This window comes from Phocoena phocoena, chromosome 11 (genome assembly GCF_963924675.1).
Source record: "Phocoena phocoena chromosome 11, mPhoPho1.1, whole genome shotgun sequence".
Classification (NCBI taxonomy): Eukaryota; Metazoa; Chordata; class Mammalia; order Artiodactyla; family Phocoenidae; genus Phocoena; species Phocoena phocoena.
The window spans coordinates 85,234,757-85,261,538 of NC_089229.1; the positions used below are offsets into that span (position 1 = coordinate 85,234,757).

The 26,782-nt window shown below is 38.1% G+C and overlaps 1 protein-coding gene across 3 annotated transcripts in view; it reads left to right on the top strand.

The window, feature by feature from the left end:
• ABCC9 (ATP binding cassette subfamily C member 9) overlaps positions 1–21,022 on the top strand; it is a 143,663-nt gene extending 122,641 nt beyond the window's left edge. For 2 of the 3 annotated variants that reach the window (XM_065887483.1, XM_065887484.1), the window contains 9 exons: positions 5,111–5,212; positions 5,795–5,915; positions 7,169–7,299; positions 8,044–8,122; positions 9,989–10,097; positions 11,681–11,784; positions 14,022–14,155; positions 16,176–16,238; positions 20,885–21,022. In XM_065887483.1, the coding sequence (XP_065743555.1) occupies positions 5,111–5,212; positions 5,795–5,915; positions 7,169–7,299; positions 8,044–8,122; positions 9,989–10,097; positions 11,681–11,784; positions 14,022–14,155; positions 16,176–16,238; positions 20,885–21,022 (981 nt within the window). Of the gene's footprint in view, positions 1–5,110; positions 5,213–5,794; positions 5,916–7,168; positions 7,300–8,043; positions 8,123–9,988; positions 10,098–11,680; positions 11,785–14,021; positions 14,156–16,175; positions 16,239–16,952; positions 17,091–20,884 lie in introns of those variants that run through there. The other variant, XM_065887482.1, reaches the window with a different exon arrangement.
• Positions 21,023–26,782: the final 5,760 nt, after the last annotated feature.

Sequence of the window (26,782 nt, forward strand, 5' to 3'; positions counted from 1 at the left end):
AGTAACAACCTAAGCGCCCATCATCGGATGAATGGATAAAGAAGATGTGGCACATATACACAATGGAATATTACTCAGCCTTAAAAAGAAATGAAATTGAGCTATTTGTAATGAGATGGATAGACCTAGAGTCTGTCATACAGAGTGAAGTAAGTCAGAAAGAAAAAGACAAATACCGTATGCTAACACATATATATGGAATTTAAGGAAAAAAAATGTCATGAAGAACCTAGGGGTAAGACAGGAATAAAGACGCAGACCTACTGGAGAACGGACTTGAGGATATGGGGAGGGGGAAGGGTGAGTTTTGACAGGGCGAGAGAGTCATGGACATATACACACTAACAAACGTAGTAAGGTAGATAGCTGGCGGGAAGCAGCCGCAAGGCACAGGGATATTAGCTCGGTGCTTTGTGACAGCCTGGAAGGGTGGGATGGGGAGAGTGGGAGGGAGGGAGACGCAAGAGGGAAGACATATGGGAACATATGTATATGTATAGCTGATTCACTTTGTTATAAAGCAGAAACTAACACACCATTGTAAAGCAATTATACCCCAATAAAGATGTTTAAAAAAAAAAAAAAAACCTTACAAGTAGTTTTGAAAACATTAGCTCAATGAGAGAGACACGGAAAATATATACTGGCTTTAACTTATCGATCTCTTCCCTCCCTTTTCTCTCTTCATTTGTTTTCACTTCTTTTGCTGGTTTCATTGCCAGGATGAGGCTAACCCACCTATTATCAGAATTACCATTTCAATTCAATAGAAAATAGTTTAAAGTATTATCTGATTCAATCTAACATTGAGTTCTATACAATGGTGGAATCCAGGGCCCAATATAGAATATAAAGATCCATAATAAATTAACTTAACAGGGAATGAGGTGGGAGGAAGAGAGATTGAGTGGGTAATGTTTTCCATTTCCTTTATAATATTTATATTAGGCCTACGTCTAATGTCCATTTATTGAGACTCTGATTAATCTGTTGTTTCGGTATGTCAGTTGCAGCGTTGTTCTATTCCAGTCCTATTCAGATTGCTCTTTGTAACACAGAACACAGCATTTTATAAGCTTTTCCTGTACAATTGAAATAGCAAAACAATTAATAATTATTGGGAACTGAATGATGAAGTTCTTGACTTAAGAGTACTTTTCACTTTAGAAAGGCAAAGAACTCCTAACACACATAGCACAGCTTTCTAAGATAGTCATATCACAGTTCTAAGCGGGGGATAAAAAAATCATAAAACTTTGTGCTGGGCTTCCCGCCTTGTCAAATATGCATCCTTGTAATATTTGTACATGTTCAACTCTTAAGTCTGGAAAAGGGATTGGTGGAGACTTAAATGGCTCATAGGAGTCCTTTAGAAAAAAACATCAGAAGCCTGGATTTAGAAGATATTTGGCTCATAGAAGAACTCAGTGAATGTTTTATGAAGGGGGTCAATGTATCCAGTCATGAATTCCATAAGGAATCTTTGGGCCTTTACAATGTACTTAGCATTACTGTATTCCTGTTGCTGGAAAATTTAGACAGACTCTTTTTTCACGGACTTAGATTCTAGTGAGAGTAAATGGGCTATGAACATGAGAACAAATAAGCAAATAAGATCATTTCAGATAGAGCGAAGTGTGAGGAGGAAAACAAAGCAAGACAATGCGCTAGAGAACAGCTCCAGGGCTGAGGGTGGGATCAGGAAGGGAAGGTCTCCAAAGAGGTGTATTTAAGAATTGACTCCTAAATGACGAGCAGTAGCCTGGTGTCTGAGACCTCTGGGAAACATTTCAGGCAGAGTCAGTGGCAGAAACAAAGTTGGTATGTTCCCAATGTTACTGACCCAGGTCCTTGGAATCTTTAATTAATAGAAATTGAGGGCTTCCCTGGTGGCGCAGTGGTTGAGAGTCCGCCTGCCGATGCAGGGGACACGGGTTCGTGCCCCGGTCCGGGAAGATCCCACATGCCACGGAGCTGCTGGGCCCGTGAGCCATGGCCACTGAGCCTGCGCGTCTGGAACCTGTGCTCCGCAACGGGAGAGGCCGCAACAGTGAGAGGCCCGCGTACCACAAAAAAAAAAAAAAAGAAAAAAAGAAATTAATAAGAAGCCAGAGGAGAAATTTAGGCAAGGTTTTACTGGGACTTGTGCTACAGCACAAGGGAGTGAAAATACAGGTGCGCTTCCTCACTTCCCGAGGAAGTGACAAGCCGATTCCTTAAATGGGATGAGGGTGAGGGAGGATCAGTGGGCTGGGGAGAAGGCGTGGCTTATGTGGTCTGCCCACCCCCTTGGTAGTGCTGTGCGCAGGGGTCATGCGCAGTATCCTGCTTTTGCTCCCGGCACCTCAGACATGGCAGTTGGTTTGTGGCCTTTTTGTATCTTATTATAATCACCCGAGCTGCGCATGCGCGCAGTTATTTTTAGTCCCTTGTAGTTTCTTTGTACTCTCTTGCTTGGGGGATTCATTGGTTCAGGTGCAAGCACTGCAGTAAAGGTCCTAGGTCCCAGGTCCCAGCTTATCTCACCAAGGACAGGAAGACCAATATAGTTGCAGCAGGGTGAAGGAGCAGGAAAGGAATCTCAAATAAGGTCAGAGGAGGCAGGATCTAGACTCCAGACTTTACATCATATAAGGCTTTGTAATTCATCAGAGTCTGAATTTATTAGAAGTGCAATAGGAAGGCATTGATAATTCTAAACAGGGAAGTTATATATACTTTTTAAAGAATATATGAATGAATGAATGGATAGATGGATGAATGAATGAGGCTCTTCTTTCCAATGAGGTAGGCTGAGAGGAAGCGGAGAACAAAAATTAGTAAAAACATACCCTGCTTCAAACCCTTAAAGTGTATGTTGCCCACAGAAATTTCTCAGACGCCGACTGGCATATTTCTTTATATCAAGCTGGGAGCATCCTGCTGGAAATATCTCCTGGTGCTAACTTACTTTCTGAAACTTATCACACAAGCGCTTTATGAGTCTTTTTAGAAAAGATAATATGGAAATAACAAATTTATAACATAGCATTAAAAGTATTACCTTTCACAAGAGAGTGGGAAGGAAAAATTCATATTGCTGTAAATATTTTGGAAGTATTTTGGGAACACGTTGGCATTTATAAAATATAAAAGAGCAGCCCGGGCTGGTTAGATTCTGCATTCATGTAGTTGTTGCTTCAAATAAAGGGGGAAAAGGAAGAACTGTCTGATTGGGATGTGACAAGTTGTTAACAAATGGATACATCGGAAGAAGCGATCAAAGGAGCATTTACTACCTCTGTGGAATTTACTCCCTCAAGGAATTAACTCTCAAGATAATGTAAAGATAATGGGAGTCATTACAGAATTAAATTTTAGTGCCTGTTTTAACCTTTGATGTTTATGATGCACGCAAACTTTTAAGCTTGCTTCAAACCTTTGAAAATCATCCAGGGGGAGAAAAAGACATCCTGTTACATGGAGGGGGTTAAATATAACTGATATTTAATCTTATTTATTCCTTTCAAAATCCCTGTAAATTAGGTATCATTTCTATTTTCCGAAGAAGAAACTGAGTCTCAAAGGGGTTTAAATGACTCATCTAAGCTTACTAGCTGGTAATTGACAAAAGCATCATTTGAACCCAGATCTCTGATTCCAAGGCTGGGATCATTGATTGCTCCCCAACAATTTGATCTTTCGTGCTATTTAAAAAGAGGCAAGGATGTGCACATGCTAGCTGATTTGAGAAACTGCATTCTTTTATATATATATATGAAGTTTTATAGTTTTGTTTTATTTATTTATTTTTGGCTGCGTTGGGTCTTAGTTGCTGCGCGCTGGCTCTCTTGCGTCGAGCGGGTCTACTCTTCGTTGCGGTGCGCGAGCTTCTCATTGCGGTGGCTTCTCCCGTTGCAGAGCACGGGCTCTAGGCACGCGGACTTCAGTAGCTGTGGCACACGGGCTCAGTAGTCGTGGCTTACGGGCTCAGCAGCCGTGGCACATGGGCTTAGTTGCTCAGCAGCATGTGGGATCTTCCCGGACCAGGGCTCAAACCCATGTCCCCTGCCTTGGCAGGTGGATTCTCAGCCACTGCGCCAGTGGTTGAGAAGGGTTGACCAGTGGCTTCTCAGGGTTGAGAAGCCCTGAGAAACTGCATTCTTGACTTCAGCATGTTAAACACTCTATTACTGTCATTATGGTCTCATCACCTAGTTACTCGTTATTCTTTTGAGGTAGCAGAGGTTATCTTTCTAGAGATGGTCATCACCAGTGAGATGAGACTTGAGATAATTCTAGAAAGTGTTCATGCCTGAACTTCTCTCTGCTTCTGGCATGTGTGACACATCAGCATGACAAGTTTTAAAGATTTCTTTTTCAGAAGATAAGACGTAATAGTGCCTAGAATGCTGGGAAATGGGGAAGAGTGTGTTAGAAAATGGACAGATGTCCCTTATCTCTCCTTTGAGTTTAAGGCTGGCCTTAATGAATTTTTTAAATTTCTCGGAAGAGTTTATCATTGAGTCATAGACAATTCAGATACTCTAAGACATGCCATATTTCTAATTTAGGAAGAAAAATTACACTTATTCCTATTTCCATGAAATCTATAGATTTAATATCCCAGACTCTGAGACCAGATAGTCGACAATAGTTCAGATACAAATCCCAGTAAGCTAACTAGAGGCAAACTTCTGCAAAGGCCTTGACTTAGCATACAAGAGAGCTAATCTCAACCCTGGTATAAGCACACATGAAATTTAAGGTAGAAAGTTAAGTTCAAAAATAATTGCTTGTCTGGCAACACAATGCAGTAGATAAGAAAAAGAAAGGAAGAAAGAAAACCCTGTGTCTGATCCTGGTCGTGCCAGAAATTGCAGCTTAATTTCTGACCAGGTGTTTAACGTCTCTGAAAGCATATCTGCACGAATATAATCAGAGCCTTGCATCGTTTCCCTTTCCGTCCTAATAGTGTGCGTTGTTATACCTTCTGTAACATTCTTCCGAAACTTAACAGGATACACAAGGAGTAGTGTTTATTCTCTTAGTGATCACCTGGGTTGATTGAGATCTTTGGTTTAAGAACCTGGGGAAAATCTTTTAATATTTTTTTCTCACTCCTTTTTAGGATTATCTGGGAGCTTGCATTGTTCTCACTGCATCAATTGCATCCATTAGTGGGTCTTCCAATTCTGGATTGGTGGGCTTAGGTCTTCTGTATGCACTTACGGTACGTATGGATGAAAATCTCTTTTTGCGCAGTGCTGGAGGTACTTTCTGTATGTGGTTATTATCAACTCTTATTCATGGATGTTAGAGAGGAGTTAGAAATTCATAACAAGATGACAGCCTGCAAATAATAGTAGATTTGGGCCCAAACCCAGCATTTTAGGATGGCATGGATTCATTTCTGATATTGCGAGCCAATTTTTAGAAAGTCCTCAAACCCTCTGGTCAGAGTTCTCCCAAGGCTGTTTGGAATTCTTGTCCTGAGTTGCTCACCACACATTTAGGGACACTAACTTGCATATGACTATAAATGAGGTAAATGGAAACAGAGATACAACTATCCACTGTGCAGGGAAGTCAGGACAGTTCACAGAACAGTGACATTTGAGGACCCTCGAAGAAGAGCAGACACTTTCTTTGCCAACTTTATCCCATGACATTCTCTCTGGTCTCTGATACCCTGCAGCATTTATGAATTGTACCTGTATGAACTGTCCAAGTCATCCTATCCCCTAATATCCAGTGCTTACAAAAATTATGACTTCATTTTATATGTGTTCATTGTTTGTGTCGCCTAACACAGATAACCAATTATTTGAATTGGGTTGTGAGGAACTTGGCCGATGTGGAGGTCCAGATGGGGGCAGTGAAGAAAGTGAACAGTTTCTTAACTATGGAGTCTGAGAACTATGAAGGCACCATCGGTATTGTTCTGAATATCATTTTATTTCACTTAAATAGTTATTTTTAAAAAAAGACTAGTTGAGTGTCAGGCACACTGTCATTTTTGCTCTTGTTTTCCACTTCAATAGCCAGAGAATCCCCTCTCATCTTGACTTTGCTTGATAAGGTACACCTGAATCTGAAAAAGATGTGATTATTTAGGCCTGAAAAGTCTTGGATACAACGAGAGTCCAAATTGATATTATTTACTAATACTTAAAGAGAATGATATATATGGACTTTATTAATTACCAACCTAAATTATGAACTATTCTATTCTCTTTCTCCAGACCGTATTAACTTAGATGGCAAGAGACTTGGATTTTAAATTCTAACTGAGATTCTTAGCCTTGCTAGAATAAAACTGGCAGAAAATTCAATACTGAGGACAGACTAATCTTCCTTAAATGTAAATCTCATGCTTCAAATGCACTCTTTTGCCTAAATCCTTCAATAGCTCTCGAGGTCTTCAAGGACAAACTCCAGGTAACTTAGCTCAGTCTGCTAGACCCTTTGTTAGTCAACCCTTACCCACCTACCTACTCTCATTTCTCTTCATCCACCTATACACCTTTTACTCGGGCCATACCAACATGCTATGCTTTCTTTATATCTTTGTTTTTTTCCCTCTATATATTTGAAACAACTTTCCCTACCTCTTATCCTTTAAGATTCATCTCAGGCACCGTCTCCACTTGAAACCCTCCTGGAACTCTTGGGTTACCACCATCTCTGCTCCCAGAACACCTCGGATTGGCCTCCATCACGTGACTCTCCATGCAGTCCTGTAGGGTCTAACTCACTTGCATGCGTCCCCCGGGCACAATGAGCACCTTGAGGCATGTCTTCCATCTCCATATTCCCAGCATCCTGCACAACACCTTTCACATTTGAAGCATTCAAATATTTGATGACCAACTGAGTGAACAAATGAATCCATTCACAGATGAACCACTATGAATAGAATTGAGTGATGGAATGCTGGGTGATATGATGCCCATTAATGCTCCAAAACAGACACACAAAAGCTATTTTTAAAGTTCTTAATCAAGAGGCTTTTACTCTAAATGAAATTTTGATTTAAAAAACTCAGAACTTGGTTCAGTACCACTTTCAATTTAGAAAAAAATTATGTGTGTATGTATAAATGTATATAAGTATGTGTGTGTTTCTTTCTACCTCTCTCTCTCTCTTGTCTCTCTCTCTCTTCCCTTACCCCATCTCCACCCCCCAGATCCTTCTCAAGTTCCAGAACACTGGCCTCAGGAAGGGGAGATCAAGATTCATGATCTGTGTGTCAGATATGAAAATAATCTGAAGCCTGTTCTTAAACACGTCAAGGCTTACATCAAACCTGGGCAAAAGGTATGGAATTCACTGCCATTTGATTTATTTCATACAAACCCTCAGATGGAACCACTCCATTACCACCTGAGCTCTTTAGACATCCCAGCCAACCACAGCCTCACTGGGTTCCCATTACATTCCCTACACTTTATAGGTCAGATCATTTGCACAAAAGAGAAAAGGGAGAGAGTGGATCCAGATAAAATACACATCCTCTAAGTTGTATTGCCATTCATTCGTCTCCCATGAAGATCAAGAATGTGAACAATAGGCATGTTTTTCAAAATTTCTAGCTTTTGGCTCATGACCATTCCAGATATCCCCTTGAGAACCTTTGTGTTTGTACTAGCTCTAGTCACAAAATGATTTATTTTAGTTATTGTAAAAAGAGCAAGTGTGCAGAGAAATGGACTCATTTTACATTTTGTTATAAAATCATCACTTCGAAGATAAAGTGGAACACTTGTTTGCTAGGTCAACAGTATACTAAATGCAAACATGAAGCGGCAAAGGTAAAACAACACACCCACATAGAAATCAAAAGAGAGTGGAATCGTTGAAGATTTGTTGAAGACCCCATGTTTTTAGCTTAATAATGATAATTCCTAAGGGACATCTGAGAAGAAAATGATTATTTTAATGTAACTGTTTACATAGAGTTGCAGTTTCATCATGGTGTCATACCTAAGGTAAAAATACTTCTGCCCATTTTCTATCTTTTGTCTGAGTCCTCTTCTCTCTGAGTGACAGTTGATTTCTTAGGTGGGCATATGTGGTCGCACTGGCAGTGGAAAGTCATCGTTATCTCTGGCTTTCTTCAGAATGGTTGATATATTTGATGGTGAGTTACTAACTAAACCTTTTCATTAGCTGTGTGATGCTCTTCCTTAAAAAAAAAATGCAACATCGACTTACCTAATCCTGCAGAAATAAAAAGTAAATATTTATAAGTACTCTGTGTCCTGAAACCCATGATTTGAGACAGGTATGCCAGATAAACAGTCTAGGAGTAAAGAAAAAACATAGAATTGGGGAAATAAAATTATTAGCCCTAAACTCAGCTCTAGATATTATTATTAGACCATTCTATTAAATTGGTAAAATGAAAACAAGGCCATCCATTTTGAATAGCAACAGATAGAGGTGGCATTTCAAGAGGAAGGAAGAGAGAAAAAGACTGTCTCGCTTCCTGCAAACTAAATATATATATATATATCTTTCCATCAAAGGAATAAAAAGAAGATAAGTAATCTGCATTTTAATTTTGGTGCATGACTCTTACCATCATCTTCTTAATAACATGGTTTAATGATGTTGAGCATTTTGTTAGGAGGCAACCATTGCTGTAAAGTGCCAAGCACACGTTGACAATATACAAAAATATTTATTCATCCACAAAATTATTAATAATATCGAACATGGAAGTAATCTAATCTTTGCTTTAGAAAAAATATGTCATTATTTAGTCTGTCAAGTGGCCTGTAAATAGGCCAACACATATGCCATCTTGAATGAAAGGAGATCCATCAGCTCAAGAAGTACTTAACTATTATTATCTGTAATGATTGTGATAATGGTGATAGTACCTCACATTTTTATCGTCTTTGACAGTTTATATTATTTAATTTAATCTACACAACAGCTCTGTGAGATAAAGAGGTCAGTTTATGAACAACAAAGTTGCACTGTGGTCACTGCAGGTTCTTTGGGGTTTAGATTCAGTGGCAGGGTAAGTGTCTGCCTCTAGGTGAGCAGCTTGCTCTTTCCATGGCTGGTAATAAGACATAGATACTTTAAGGATTTTCTGTGGGATTTGCATTATAAGCCAATTACATGATCCAAAGACAACTGATTGAAACCTTTCATTAAAAAACTGTGGTTATAATGAAACAGATTAGCCATATTCTCATGAGTCCAGAAACATCATTTCAGGCCCCATGAGGACTATGATGACTGTTTTTAATACCATTATAGGTGACTGAGATTTTAATAGATAATATATTATTCTTGAAAGAAAGTTTAAGCTAACATCTTGCCTGCTTTTGGGTCTAAATCCAGCTGGAAAAGGGACTCCAGTTGCCATTCTTCTCTGGGCATTCTCATCTCATAGAGCAACATTGTCTTTGCACAAAGCGATATGATAAAATAAATCTATCAGGGAAAGGCAAGGACGTCAAGATTGTGCAAGTCTATGTACAGTGGAAAAATTCACCAAAATGTGATACCTATGTCATAGAATCTACTTTCTTACTTGTAATGCACTGTGCTGTTCAATCAATAAACGAGTGAATAAGACAGACAAAAATGCCCATCTTCAACGATCTTGTATTCTAGTTGGGGGAGAGAGACTCTAAAAAAGATCAGTAAATGTATATAGAATGTCCTGTGAAGGAAAATAAAGCCAAGAATAGGATCAAGGAATATTGGAAGGAAGAGGACCACTGAGGAAAAAAAGTACTTTTGGTTTGTATGAACCACATAAACTGCATAAAAAGTGGAAGTCCCTTTAGGAGAAAATACATAAGAGCAGATAGCACCGAAATGTGTATTTTTCATAGAGACATATCATGATGTTTTTAATACTTAAATGGAAAGCTTCCTCTTCTGAATTTCAGTTCTGAACTAGGAAAGTACTTCCAATTTGTAAACAGATATTACTTTACTCGTGATTTTACTACATGCCGCCATTTTTGTTTTTCTTTAACAGGGAAGATTGTCATTGATGGGATAGACATTTCAAAACTGCCACTGCACACACTGCGTTCTAGACTTTCAATCATTCTGCAGGATCCAATACTATTCAGCGGTTCTATTCGGTAGGTGACGTATTCAGCAGAAACCCATGTGCCTCAGGACTTACCCTTTGGCTCACAGGAGGGTTTTACTCAGAATTGCTTTTCAGGTAGGCGTGAAAGTTTGTCACCAAGATGATGAGGTCAAATGTTCTGTCCCACAGTTTGGATTGGGGCACCTAGAGTGGCTAAATCAACCTATAGAAGCCCATCCTTTGTGCCTCCAGAAGTTCATCTCTTCTATCTGACCCTACAAACGTCACTTTTTCCTCTGTACTTGGGGACAGTGATTCTTGGCAGACATTTCTGAGGTGTCCACCCTACAGACACCCTGCCTATCTCTTGTGTGTCTGGTCTGGCCTCAGCAGATACTGAGTTTGGTTAATACCTTGAGTCCCTCCCGTCACCCACAACTTCTCCTTCTGCCAAAATTGCTCTGAAGAAGCTGCTACAGCCTTCTCCATGCATGGTTTGTGGTTTCTCATGAAAAAAAAAAAAAGAATGGAGGTATCTACTCTTTGCTAGGTCCTTTAAATATTGATATATCATCTCATCAAATCCTCAGAGCACTGCTCTAGTGTTCATATTATTGTCCCCATTTTACAGATGAGGATTTTGAACCTCAGAGAAGCTGTAGCTTGGCCAAGTTCATATACTTAGTAAGTGGTAGCACTGCCATTCCAAATAAAGTTAGTCCAACTCCAAAGTCCACTGTGTCATCATCCACCAGATCATGGCCCTCATTCCATCCACCCTCTCTTCTCTCTTGCTCCCCTCCTCTATCTACTTAACTGCAAAGTATTTGCCACCTTTTACTAAATATTCCTTGTCTTGAAGAGAAGATGTATGTAAGATTGCTCCATATTCAATTGTAAAATTACTTTAATTAAAAGTTCTGGGGCTTCCCTGGTGGCGCAGTGGTTGAGAGTCCGCCTGCCGATGCAGGGGACGCAGGTTCGTGCCCCGGTCCGGGAAGATCCCACATGCCGCCGAGCGGCTGGGCCCGTGAGCCATGACCGCTGAGCCTGCATGTCCAGAGCCTGTGCTCTGCAATGGGAGAGGCCACAACAGTGAGTGGCCTGTGTACCGCAAAAACAAAACAAACAAAAAAAAAAAGTTCTGGGCATATCAGATTATTTAGCAATATTATAGTAAATCTATATCTCTGAATATATTTATTATGAATATTGTTATCGTGGTTGGTACAGCATAGCTCATCTGAAATAGCATTGCACGTTCCCATATAGATTTATGTATTTAATGTCAGTTCTGTAGGAATACTTTGCTAGACACTATTCAAGTTATATTATACATAATATGAAAGTAGATGTATCCAATTTAATGAATTGTATCAAATCTTATCATGGATTTAAACTTACTAATGATATCATCGAAAACCATTGCCCATAACATTCAGGTCATTCATTCACCCATCAAGCATGAATTGAATGCCTGTTCTATCCTAAGCACTGTTGTAGATCCTGGGCGTACAGCAGTAACCAAAATGAATAGGATTTACATTTTAAGGAAAGAACAGCAGTAAGCAAATGTACATTAAAAATCATTTTTAAAATTTATTCACTAATTAACTGATTTTTTTCCTACAGGTTTAATTTAGATCCGGAGTGCAAATGCACGGATGACAGACTTTGGGAAGCTCTAGAAATTGCTCAGTTGAAGAATATGGTCAAATCCCTACCAGGAGGTCTAGGTATATTTTCTAAATGATACATTTATTTTTTACATATGCAATGAATTCTACACATCTACATTTTTTGCTGGAATCACATAATTCTAGTGTTAAATCTCGTTATATTTAAAATCATCTCCTAAAGGTCATTAGGACAACTTCAAAATCTAGTGTTTTTGCAGCAGGTGCAAGAGGATGAAACCTTATAACCTTCTGTTCTAGGCGAGCAGGCCAAAATATTCCAATTAATACATTTATCTCTTTAGTCTTTCCACCATTGATGGATATAGATCAGTTTAATTAGAATGTTTCCTTGTGGTCATTCTGCTCACATGATTTACATGAGTGCTTAACCCTCAGTAGGTAGATAAGAGGACTGAAAAGGCTGTTAGGTCCAAAGAGTACTTGGTGCCATTTAGAAGCAGGTATTTTCTCCACAGTAGCAGCCGTTTTCTTTGCTGCCAGGAGGGCATATTCCTTTTACTTACATAACATAATTTTTTGGAAGACATTATTTTCTATTACCTAGCTGCAGGATCAGTTTGGGTACTTGTGTAAGATATGAAACATGTACTCAAACGATCCCTGAGTTAAATTCAGTCCCAGATGTAGTATAATTTCTGGCAAATAACCGATGATAAAAACAAAAGAGCAATGTGAATAACAAAAGAACAACATGATTAATGAAACAAGAGAGAGTTCATGATATAGTCTTTATTCATAAAAGCGAGCATCTGTAGTTTTGGACTTCTGTTTCCTTAAAACCCGAACACATTTAAGAAAGCGTCGGAAAGATAATAGTTGGTTGGTATTCTAATTTTAGTACATAATATGTAGTTGCCAAATTGATTGTGTTGTTCGGCATCTAGTTTTTTTTTTTTTTTTAATTAACCCACAAAATAAAATGATGTTTATTTGTTAGTTTATTTGGGAAAGGAGACTCAAAAACAATACCTTTTATGATGATAATTTAGTCCCAAGGAAAAGGCATCCCACAAACGAAATTGGGGCAGCGTGTCTTTAAGGATAGTTTTACTGACTTTGCCTGTGTCACCGTGGAAGTAATTGCAGAGGTCTGGGTGAACTTTCCCATAATAATTTTTGATGTCTGCTCTGGAAAGCCCAGCAAATGTACTTGAAAAATTGAAAAGTCTACTTGCGATAATGCTTACAGACCTTTTTTCCTTGGTATTTAGAGACTCTGCCCTCCCCCTATTAATAATTGGAAAGGCAGACAATTACATCTTTATAGTTCTCTTCACTAACATGAGACCTGCGTGTACCTGTTTTGAATCATGGGCATAGTATTTGGGGGTATGGTACAGTGTAAGCGACAGGGAATTGCATTTACACTATGTAATTGAATACTGTTTATGCTCATTGTCTTAATAAAGATTACATCAGTGGTTTGATAATGATCTGGTTCATGCCAACTCTAGTGAAGAACATTCATCATGCCCCGCTTCCTTTTTATTTATTATATACATTAAAATTTGGAGAATAGATGCATAGCCTCCAAGCGTGAGAAATTATAAGAATTTGATGCAGTGAGGCAATAATCAATAGAAATTTCCTCTCAGAGCCCTACTAAAAAGTGTTTGAATCCTAATAATATAGATTATTTTGGAAATAGAACTTAAGCTAAACTCACAGTAGTACTTTATAAAATGTGGTTGAAACCAAAAAAAGAAACTATAATGAGGACATAACTCATTTATCCACGCAGTAAAGTTTCATTCAGCTGCTATGTCAGATGCAAAGTGGTAAGTACTGGGGATACATTGCTAAACAAAAACAAACACAGTCCTTACCCACTAGGAGCTTAAAGTCCAGGGGGATGATATAATGGAAGGAGAACAGGTATTGGAGTTGAGAATATTCTGTTTCTTATCAAGCTCTACTACCAGTTAACTAGGTGATCTTGGACAAGCCACATCATCTCCCTGGGCCTTGGATAATTATATTAAATAATTAAATAATCTCCAAGGTCTTCCAGTCTTTAAAATGTTTAACAGTATTTTATATCCTGCTATCAGGAGGGAATTTACCATCTGTTTTCAAACACAGGGTGACCCAGGGTCATCTTAATTTTCCCCAGTTAAAGTTCCTCTTTGCTTTTCCAGTGTGAAATCCTTGCACCAGTACAAAGTGCTATGCAGCGTGTTCTTGTAGGACATAATGTGTTTTCCACTACTTTGCCCAAGGAAAATGTTCGTATCATTTCTTTAATGAAGTCCTTGCCTCTTTTTTTGATTTAGATGCAGTTGTCACTGAAGGTGGGGAGAATTTTAGCGTTGGACAGAGACAGCTGTTCTGCCTTGCCAGGGCCTTTGTCCGCAAGAGCAGTATTCTCATCATGGACGAAGCGACAGCTTCCATCGACATGGCCACAGTGAGTGCCTTATCTAAGCTTCTTTAAATTGATGAGATGAAGAAATGCATATGAAAATTATAATTTATTTTTCCTGATTGGATTCTGAATGCTCAGTACTATTGTTTTGAGTATCTTCTCAGCCACCTCCTTGATCAACCAATGATACAGCACAACAGAATTTCAGTAAAGGAGACTTGACTCTTCTTTTAAAGGACCTCCTATTGCCAATAAACATCATATAAATTTGTCATCACTTTTTTTTCTAGTTTTATTTTATTTTACTTTATTTTTCTCCATTCTACCTCTTTTTATTGAATTATAGTTGATTTACAGTGTGTGTTAGTTTCAAGTGTACATTAAAGTGACTCAGTTATACATACACATATATCTATTTTTTTCAGTACCATCACTTTTTGATAAATCCTCAAAACAGTAAAATTCCAGGGCTCAGTTGATGAGAGTACTGTTCTGTATTCAAGTATTCAAGTGTTGTGTCATGGAAGTTCTAAGATGAAGTATGCAAATCTCTATTAGAATCTATTGATAATCGAAACCAATCATTTTCTAATGCAATTTGAAGATGGAGTCATTATAATTAATGTTGGCTAGAATTAATAATGGCCTTCTCAATGTATTCATGGTAACGAGGCAGAAACTTTGCCTTTTGAAAGAAATCATTTAAAAGTGTCAAATAGGGGGAGGGATAAATTAGGAGTTTGGGATTAACATATACACGCTACTGTATATAAAATAGATAATCAACAAGGACCTACTGTAGAGCACAGGAAACTCTATTCAATATTCTGTAATAACCTATATGGGAAAAGAATCTGAAAAGGAATGGATATGTGTATATGTATAACTGAATCACTTAGCTGTACACCCGAAACTAATACAACATTATAAATCAACAATACTCCAATATAAAAGAAAAATTAAATTTAAAAAAAGTGTCAACTATGTCCAAGAAGGATCTGTCTGGAAGGCTGTGACTGAGTGGGGAAAATATCACATTGAACTGCTATCAATTACTGTTGTTCTTATAAAAGTTAACTTGATATTAAAAGTTTGGTATCAGAAAGGACAAAAATAAAAATCTTATTTCTTTTCTTACTGTACACTTTAGATTGAATAAAACTACCCAAAAAGGTGAAACAGTTTCAAGATTATTAAGAGCCATATATATGGAGGTGCTAATTTGACATCATTTATTTGTATTAAGACTAACCAGTTAAAGTACCTATTCAAAGTTTATATATCCTTCTCGGAGTTAAGCTAATTTAAAGCAATGAAGTAGTTTCTAATGAAGCCATTTCACTAAGTAAACATAACTACATCAAAATTAGTATTAATTACTAAGTTCTTACAATATTGTGGCTTATTGTAAGGATAGTACTGCCTCAGGAAAGATGAGAGAGAGAGAAAGAGGGAGAATAAGAATGAATTAATTGGTAATAAACCATGTGATTGGAAGAAATAGCTCCTTCACTTTAAGACTTAGGTAATCGAGCTTTTTTTCTAGGAGAGAGGTAGAATCCTTACCCAGGACGTCTTTTAAAATATAATGATAACAATGGTTTGTGGTGGGAATTAAAATAGTTCCTGCCTGGAATGTACTTTTATGGGTCAAAATCCAAATTTTTAGCATGTACTTTATTTTTTCCTTTTCTGACACAAAACTTAACACTATTTTAGGGTTTTATTTGTTTTGAATACATCCTTTTTATGGCATAACTCAAGTGAGCATTTCCACACCCATTTGGTTTCATTTTCCTCATTCAGTTTCCTGGCAATAAATCTATCAGTCATTCCTAGTTGATAAACTGAGTTTTATTTGCATTTTGAAGATACTACAGAAGCCAGCCGGAGCTTGCTGCTGGGCACTGCTCCCTGTTAGGCCTTCTGCAGAAGACTTAGCAGTGAGAGTTCTCGGAAGAGATTGGGCATGTTGAAGCATTGTTCTTGGGGACACAATATCAATATTATGGCAAGAGAAAGTAGTCCAGAGAAAATTCAGACTCTATTTATTTTTTGGCAGGAAAACATTTTGCAGAAAGTGGTAATGACAGCTTTTGCAGACCGCACCGTTGTTACAATAGCTGTAAGTATGGGCGACAGAGTTGATTTACTGCTCTTTGGTTTTTCTTCCAAGATTCAATATTCTTTATTTTTGAGCAATTAAAATATGTTGAATCATGTATTTCTCTGCTAATATTTCTGTATCTGTACAAAAAAAAGAAACAAACAAAAAAAAGAACAGCTATGCTTTGAAAGCCTTTACACTGTTTTTTTCTAAGCTGTCTGCCCTACCTTCCTCTGCTAGGTTACAATGAAAGAACATTCTCAGTCTCGGGATTCCAGCAGGTCGTGCGTGGCCTGTACTTTTTCACCAGATGCAGATGGCAGTTCATGTGGGATTATTCTTTTTTTTTAATAATCGAATTGTCTGATGATCAGTTTCAGAAGCAAAATTCATTGGTTTGACTCCCTAGTCTGCTACTATTTGCACTTAATTTCTATGTTCCTATTTACTTAGCTGTTTGCAGAGAGACAATGAGACAGCTGTTCTGCCTTGCCAGGGCCTCCGTCCTCAAGAGAAGACAATCAAATTGAAAAAAATGCTTAAATCTTTGTAATGCCCAGTATAGCTTACTTCACAGAGGCCATGGTTTCGTCTCTTCCTCTTTGCAGGTGGATGGATTCTTACTGACATTTAGGTTTACATTTAACAGAACTACTTTTTAAATGAATTGTTTAGCCATTCTTCCCTCTTGCTGATTCTTTTCTCTTCTTTCCCTTTTTCTTTTCTCTCCAGCACCGTGTCTCTTCAATCTTGGATGCAGGCCTTGTTTTAGTCTTATCTGAGGGTATATTAGTGGAGTGTGATACTGTTCCCAGCTTGCTCGCTGTCAAGAATGGCCTCTTTACCACTTTGGTGATGACCAACAAGTAGACATCGTGAGCTACTCTGCCACGTAGCCCATCCTCTGGTAGTTATCTTAGCAACCTCCCCCCCAGTAAGGCCGAGCGAAGGCAGAGATTAGAGGGGAGGGAGGTGTTGAGGGAACCAACTACAGGGTATTATTATACAAATCAGGGGTGCCATCGTGCTCAATACAAATGAGGCACTTGAATATGTTTTCGAATGTACACGTGCACGAGAGAGTCGGAAAACCTGGACCCAGATTTGCCTCTATCTTAAGGAACAATTTCGCTCTTCCTTGAGGATGTTCTGTAAGCGTCCTTCAAGTACCGTACACGTGATGTTCCTTACCTGTCCTGAAGAATGCATTGTTTAACTTAATAATTACTTAAGCTTAACAGTTGGGTCATAGGAGTTATATATGGAGTGCTTGCTTGCGCTTCCAGTTTTGTGAATGATGCATGGGAGAAAGGGTACCCTTTGCAGTGCAACTTTTTCAAGGTGGCTGGGAATGATTCCCCATCAGGGCCCACCTTCTGTAAACTGGGCCTAAGTAAAAAGAAATCCACTGTCTCTCACTTTCCCAGTGAACTCTGTGATTCTTTCTGCCCTGGAGTCGCTTGATTAACTCATTCACACTAAAGTGTGAATGACTTAATGGGTGAGAGAATTCGCTAACTTGAAAAATGTTTCTATAATATTTTCCAGAATTTTCTCACTGAAGAGATGGGGAGGAAGACCTTCCTGCTCCCCTGAAAAAGGCAGGTTAAAAGGGGAAAAACAGACCTTTGTTTACTCAAAGAACTAGTTTTCCTTACTCTGCATGAAGCATGGTATTGTTGGGTGCTCCCATTTAGTCAACACCTGAAAGATACTTGAGCATAATTTGTATTTTTTCATCAAAAAATTATGTTCTCTTACCTGATTTCTGTTCTCCTACATTCACTGTTACTTTTCTGTGTACTTGAATATCTTTTACCCATTCTTCATTTCAAGACCACCAGTGTGGAGGTGGCCACCAGAATACCTAGAGTTCTCTCCCCTGGACACACAGAAAGCTGTAGAGGAGAACAGATTACTGTGGGATCAACTCTTTTTACCAGGCTTACAGGAAGGAGAACTCCACCGATTTGTGGTAGACCCCTTGTACAACAATCCTCAGCTCTGTTAAGAGTAACTATTTTTCCTTCCCTGATAAAAGTTGTTCTGTTACTTTTGGTAACTGCCGCTGAAAATTGTGGAATAACTTTTAAGATAACTTTCTCAGGCTTCAAAAAAGCAGCGCTCATACCCCAAAATAGCACATGGCATTTTTTTAAGGAAGGTGATCTATTCTTCGCTCTTGATGAAATTAATTTCTCTGGAGCATTTTGAAAATTTCATCATTGCTATGACAATTGATACCGTACTTCGTCAAGTGAAAAATACTTTGGAGTAATAGAATAAACACTTGATATATTTATTTCTATAGGCCAAGTGTTTCAATATTTTTAAAAGTAAACATTATTTTAGAATATCAAGGTAATGTTTATAATATTCTGTTTATGGATTTAGAAGCCAGGTTTCTTTTAATATCTATGATATGGTTATTGAAGAACTAATTTTTTTGAAGGGAATGCATAGCAGCTATTAAATAGCTCATTATGTTGTTTTTTTTTCTAAATGCATGGGGATGCAAGTGGCTCTGGCCCATTCTCAAAGATAGGTAAACATTATCCTTCGAAGTGTGATAATTCCTAAATATATACCATTCATTACCTGTATTTAATGAATGATGTAGGTTTGTCTGTGGATGTTGAAAATAGTGGTGAATGTTCTAAGCTGTCATCTTTATCACATTCCATATTCCTGTTGATTTTCCCCTCTAGTTGTGAGTGCCAGCCAGGATTGCTTGCTTTTCTGAAAGCATGAGCATTGAGACTACCCCATCTGCATGGCTCAGGGCAAGTGATAAGCCTTTGCTTCTGGGGATGGCTTTAGGCTGGACTTTGGTTTGTTAGAAGAAGACGCTTTGGAAGACTGTGTATCAGCTAGAGAAATGATATTTCTAGGTTCGGCGGTCCCATCTTCATACTGATGTTTTGACCTGTTCAGTCCGGGTCCAATATGATGGGCCCTGGCCACATGTGGCTCTGAGCACTTGAAATGTGGCTGGTCCTATTGAGAGGTGTTGTAAGTGTGAAATACATACTGGATTTCAAAGACTTAATACTAACAAAAGAAAGTAAAAGATCTCATTAATAATTTTTATACTGGTTACATGTTGAAATAACATTTGGGGTATATTGGTAAAATACATTACTAAAATAAATTCCACCTGTTTATTTGTGCTTGTAAAATGTGGCTCCTAAGAGATTTAAAATTACATGTGCCTCACATTAATGACTCACATTATATTTCTATGGGACAGCACTTACCTTAGCAAGAGTAGTGAAAAGGTCCACGGCAAAGACTTTTCCCTTGTAAATCCTAACGATAAAAAAATTATAGTAGCTGACATTTATTATTTGCTTATATGTATCAGACAAAGTCCTGAATTTTTTTCTACATGGATTATCTCATTTGATCCTCACCACCGTTCTCCAAGGCAGGTACTATGACGACCACCATTTCACTGATGTGAAAGGTGAAGCATACAAAAGTTGTTTGTTGCTCGAGGTTGCACAACCAAAACATGAGTCCATTCTTAATTCGGAGCCTTCATTCTTTTTTTTTTTTTTTTTTTTTTTTGTGGTGCGCGGGCCTCTCACTGTTGTGGCCTCTCCCGTTGCGGAGCACAGGCTCCGGACGCGCAGGCTCAGCGGCCATGGCTCACGGGCCCAGCCGCTCCGCGGCATGTGGGATCTTCCCGGGCCAGGGCACGAACCCGTGTCCCCTGCATCGGCAGGCGGACTCTCAACCACTGCGCCACCAGGGAAGCCCCAGAGCCTGCCTTCTTAACCATGATGCTAAGAATGACAGGTGAACAATCCTCTAAGTACCAGATCCTCCCAACAAAATGGTGGAAATAGCTCACACTTTGAAGTTAATAAGTCTGGTGTGGTTACTGGTTCTGCTACTTATTATCTGTGTGATACGCTTTTGCTTTACCTCTATGAACCCCAGCGTTCTCCCCTATAAAGTGGAGGGAGATAACACCCACATTTGAGGAATGTTCTGATGATTAGCAAGTATTTGTGTGGAGTACCTAATGTATAATATATGCTCAGTAGATGGTAGCTTTTATAATGATGAATTACTAACACCAAAGCTTCTCTCCAGATGGTACCATGAGGGAAGAGAGAATGAATGAGTGGCAGTGATCTCTAAAGGCAAAGAGACAGCATGCCTACCTAAAGTCCTGGATAATTCATTTTAATACTGCATGCCGGAATGAACTTCCCCTCATGGTCTTACTAGAATTGAACCACCTTCCAGAGTTCTTCAAATTGTGTGTCAGCCCACGGAATTATTGACTCTACTCAGGAGATAATTTTAGTCTAGATTAAACTATAACCCAACTGGTTCACGATGACTCTTCTTATATAATTACTTAACAAACATTTGTCAGCCTACTCACGTTTCCATGAAAATGATGAAACTACTATATTAGCTACACCCAATTTAATATAGCCTATATAAGACCACACTGGCTGGTGTTTAAAAGTATGTAAATCAATCGTACTTTAAATAAGAAAGAAAAAGAGGGACTTTGCTTCTTGCACCTCCTGGCTTCCCAAGATAAAGAAATGTCCTTGAATAATCAGTGAAATATGCATTTTCCCTTGCTTTGGCTGGTGTCCTGACATTTATAACGAATACATTTGTTCTTTTTTCGCTCACAGCATCGGGTTCACACTATTCTGACGGCAGACCTAGTTATTGTGATGAAACGAGGAAATATTTTGGAATATGACACTCCAGAAAGCCTCTTGGCCCAGGAAGATGGAGTATTTGCTTCTTTTGTTCGCGCAGACATGTGAAGGGATGTCTTAAAACCATACATGTATTTAAAATAATGCTGTCATAACAGACTTAAAGGATCATCAGCTTGGCCTTTGGAAAGTGGCATCTTAAACTTTTATATGCTTTTGTGAAGCTTACTTGTTACGTTGTGGAATTTTGTAGTTAGTAACAATATCACTTTACCAGTGAATATTGTGTTTTTTCTACGTTGACATTTATTCTTCCTGGTTTTTTGTTTTGTTTTGCTTTCCAAGCTATTACTGCTTAATATGTTTATTACTGATGCTTTTTTCTAAAGATTCAGCCACATCACCTTTAAGAATAACAGGTTGTATTAAAACATGTACTTTAAGTGGTAAATCAACTGCTATGTTTAAGTCTGGTAAATATCTCTCAGGCATAGAAGTTATAATGAGTGTTCAATATTATTGTACTCTGATTTATAAGAATATATTTTCCTTTTTGTTGGTGTCTCCAGATGTTATTGGAAGAAAATAAGAGGTAGACAGCTTTTCTACTCAGTTAGAAAGTGAAACACTCAAATGCATTACCTGGGGTCTGAGAATATTTTCCGTATTCATTACATTAGTAATACTGATGCTTCTTTTAGCAGTCTCTTTTTTTTCATCTAAATTGTTTCCTGTCACCAAGAAGTCATCACAGTTATAATAATGCTGTAAAGCCAAAACCTGCACCAGAAAGATCATGAAAAGAGTTTGAAAATTTGACAAATGATACCCAAGGTTCCATTTTTCCCTGTCTAGTAAGAGGAGAGTTCTTAAGATATCAGGCATATTGGGCCCTTTCCAGACTGAAGTTCGAAGAGTAATTAGGCTCAACCTTTTCAGTGGTAGGTCAGCTACAGCTTTTTATGGTAGATGTGATTATGATCCTCAAGCCCTAAAATTCCACATTATTCAAGATTAGGGAGCATAGGCAAGTGGCCTTATTTCCACAGGATATGTGTATACATCCATACGTACATATACATCTGTAGGTGTACATATATATGTAAAACAAGTATCTATTTCTAGGTGGAAGACTGTACTTCTTTTAGACATTTATGCCCAATGGTGTCACACATGTATACATTTGCTCCTGCTCTAATTTTAATGTACGTGTGAAAAGTGTATCAAAAGTGTTATTCTAATTTTAATGTGCATGTTCACGGTGCATTAAAATGTATGACATATTAGTATTATGCTTGCTTAAATGTAAATTAATAGATTCAGAAAATATTAAAAGTTACCTTCACTGTCATGCTAGCAGCCAAAGCTTTCTACTGCAATTCTGTACCTGTTTGTATAAATATCATTGATTTTCATGTGAGGATCCATGGGCATTGTAAGATTGTGAAGAATTATGATTGACGAAAAAAGAGAATATATGCTCCGTCCCTATAGTTCTGTGTTCAATTTATTGTATTGTGTATTCATGCTTGCCTGATGTTTACCTAAAATAAGTTTCACGAGGATGGACAAAAATGTTCTATGTTATTTAGCTCAAATTGTCACCTTTTGTTGTATATATAAAACTTCATTGGGAGAAAAATCCTCTTATTGTTTCCTAAAAGCTAAACAGAACAGAATCAGTAGCTATTGATTTGATCTTGAAAATATTTTCTAAACATTCCACCAATCTCCTCTAAGTATTTCTGGCATTCAGATACTTTGTAAGGCTGAATTTACATGATGCTTGTTACCAAGTTACACCTCAATCTCACAGAGAAACTGGGATTTATCCACTGACGTAATCCCTCACAATATTTGTAAATTCTACTGCTATCCAGGCAACGTCAGCAGAAGCATATCTAATTACACTAAACAGAAAGTCACGTTTACCATTTTTACACCGAAGTGGTCACTGGTTTCCTCATAACTTTTAGTCACTTGAATGTTTAATTGTTTACAAAACTAAATTGAAAAGTCAAGGATGATTTTTTTTAATTGTTTAATCATTTATTGTGTTATATGTATGATCTATTGAATATAGAAATGACTCATCCTGAAATAATATTTTACTAAGTATGTACATATATATAGAAGAAGACCAGCCTTTACCTAATCAAATTTCACATTCACAAATGTTACACCTAACCAAATCGATTTTACCCATTTTAATTCCTTAATATTTGTTAAAAGCAGTAAATACATAAATCTTTGTGTGAAAATAGATTATTGATATTGTTGAGAGAGAAAAAATACTCCTCTTAAAGGATTGTGCATCCTCTATTTTATGCTACTCCCCACAATCAACATAAAAGTCAGCTTCGCTCTAGACTAGAGAAGAGAAGACCCTCCTAAGTAACTGATACTTGAGGTCTGGGACCAAGTCTTGCTTGTCTTTGTACCCTTGCCATATAATACAAGTGCCTGGAGCACAGCAGGCCCTAATAAGTATAGTTGATTGATCCACTGATTAATTTCACCATGTGCCTATAACTCTTCACCTTCTGTGTTGTGTTTACTGTGAAAATATATTGCTTTGGTATTATATAATAAATGACTCTTTTTGTTTGCTTAATTAAAAAGGATGATTATTCTTTCACTTATAATACCATTGGGGATCAATCACGACTGATCAATAGATGTAAATTAACACAAGTTGACGAGACAGTACCTGATCATGCTTTGACAATTTTGTTTCACATCTGCCACAGTCATGCGCTTTATTAGCTTTATATATAGGCTCTAGGGAAGTTTCCATCAAGTGGAACAACTACATCAATAAGTTTTGTTACATCTCTAATTAAATAGCTGGATGTCTGGACTTTTCCCCAAGGTTTATTGATTAGTTCTTATGATTGCTTTCCAATACATCTTTTATGACATTTTGTACTACGTTCTTTGGAGTTATGTGATTTATACTACTATAATAATTCCCTTATTAATCCATTATCCAAAGTTAAATGCAATCTTCTAATCTTAGCCTTTTAGAACAAGAAACAGTAGCCAAGAGGCTGTATCCTGTAACTTGTTTAATTTTTTCTTTAGTAACTATACATCATTTACAAGATTTGCTCAAGCATAAGTAAGATCCACCTAGCCCAAACTCTCCAGTGAAAGGGCTTATATCTGTATTTCTAGCAAATGCTTTCAGATGAGATTCATAATTAGCGAAGTTTGGGGATCGCTGATCTACCTCAGTCACCACGCTCATTTCTTTTTATTGTGCATAACATGGAGCCATAACATGCTGGAGGTGATTTCCACACGCTTCCTGTCTTTGCTGACATTAACCTATCCTGGATTGCCAAAACAAGTGTCTCAGTGTCATTGAATGAACTGCCTTAGTTCCGTCATAAAGGAAACATAGTGAAATGAACTGAATCTTAGCTGAGAATATACAAACAAGGACTCTGAACGTGATTTTCTTTTGTGGTTTAATCAGCAATATGTGACCTAAGGGGTTTTAAAAAGATGTAAAGCTTTTTTTACCCACATCTGAATTCCCTGTTGAATCATTTGCACGTTATTCTGCTGAGTTTGAAGTCATATTTCCAAAATGTTTATAGTGTGTAAATGTGGTCATTGTGGGTAGGTTTCACTAATGATATTTCACAATATGGAAGGGAGACAAATTACTTGTGATGATTACTCCCCTTGCCACCTTCACATTTTCCCCATAGGTATCATCATCGCTGACATATGAAAGTTGATATAGTCATTCTACATATCTACTACATGGTATTTAAATTATTTCTTTTTCTAGGGACTATAGCTAATTTCCCTTGTCATTCACACGGTGGTCACCAGTGCCCTAATTCTACATTGACAAAGATCAAGGGAGCCATACCTGGCTAAATAAGTTAATTGGCTCAAAGAAGAAAGCCTTCTGTGATTTTAGTGCCACCAACCATCAGAGACCATCTCCAAATGTATACTGCATATTAATGGCAAAGAGCTTTGTTTTCAGACAATTATTTTTTTATCACTTAATCTGCCCTTCACGTAAGTAACTTGTTCATATAACAGCAACAGTGTAACACTGGCTAATGCTGCTTCATTTCCATTTTTCTCTTAGGGCTACGGTATGTGCTATTTATACACGTTATCAGTTTTTATGAAGTCAAAGACTGTTGACCTTTAATATTATCAGGGCTAAGTGGATTTAGGCCAATTCTTCCATATCTAAGTATTTGCACTTTGACTCATAGTAGTTGGAACTTTGTTCCAACGCTAGTTAAGTAAAGAGCAATTTAAAAAATTCCTAATCTCTTTCTTTCAGAGACCCAAAATGTTCATCAGTCCTTTGAAAGTAGGCATAAACAGAATCCTCCAGTGAAGTTGACTCTTAACCCTCTTTCACAGGTTACAGTCTATCTCCCAACCTCTCAATATGCTTGGGCCCCCCCACCACCACATACATATCATAGATAGATTCACTTCTATCTTAACTTGCTGCCCTAAGGAAGTGCATAGATGCTATGAATTTTTATGACACACATTAACACAACGCATAGATAAGTCAAATACAAGTGCTTAGAAAGGATGGCAGAAAGAGATGCTTACAATCATAATATTCTTAGGGTTTCTTCCAGACAGAAAAAATCACCTTAGGAAGAAATTTCACTTCTTGATAAATCATCAAATGTATTTCCACACTTGGTCTTAGCCAGAAGGCTGAGAAGCGCTAATAAAATGTATTTCCAGTGATAGGAAGTTCAACCCACCTTTTCTACCAGTTTTTAAGATAACAGTAGCAACACATTGCTGGGTTATGGTGGGCAGGTTCTTTTTAGTTCAACAAAGGGATGATAATAATTGTTATGGGGACTTCCCTGGGGGTCCAGTGGTTAAGACTCTGGGCTTCCACTGCAGGGGGCATGAGTTCGATCCCTGGTCAGGGAACTAAGATCCTGCATGCCACGCAGTACAGTCAAAAAAATTTTTTAAATAAATTAATTAATTAATAATAATTGTCATGAAAGCTAGTAAACCAGGCATTTTTGAAAGATGGTTGTTTCCCTTCTAAGGAAGTTTGCATGAAAATAAACTTTGGTTACTTCGTCTTGATTGATAATTTGTTGAGTATCTGCTAAGTGTCACCTTTGAGTAACAGAGTGTGATTCAGGGAGGTTATTTGCCAGGGTAGTACAAAGCTTTCTAGTATATTAAAATTAGTATAAAATCTTCTGAAATAACTATCTTTATTGTATTTATTTTACAGATGAGAAAACAGAGGCTAGGATTTAAATGAATTACCCCAAAAGCATTGATTTAATCATTGATCTCTGTCTGACTCCAGAGATGGCACTGTTTTTTTGTTTGTTTGTTTTTGTTTTTGTTTTTTGGGGGTTTTTTTGCGATACACGGGCCTCTCACTGTTGTGGCCTCTCCCGTTGCGGAGCACAGACTCCGGACGCGCAGGCTCAGCGGCCATGGCTCACAGGCCCAGCCGCTCCCACGGCATGTGGGATCTTCCCGGACCGGGGCACGAACCCGTGTCCCCTGCATCGGCAGGCGGACTCTCAACCACTGCGCCACCAGGGAAGCCCCAGAGATGACACTTTTAAACACCAGAGAATGGAGGTAGAAAGATGGGGGTGGTATCGAAGGGAGATTTGTGCATTGGAATCTAGGAAATGCAGAATTATTGGGTGTCAGGAAGAGTGAGGACTGGGCCAGTTCTAAAGACCGTCCACTCTCTGATACTGTCTCTCTGTCTCAAGCTTCTCAGCTTCCTCTTCCCTTCTGAGCTGCCATTTCCATCCCTCTGTCCGCTCCTTCCTCATCTTGTGTGTGGCCTTTCTGACCATTCCTATCTTAGATGAAATC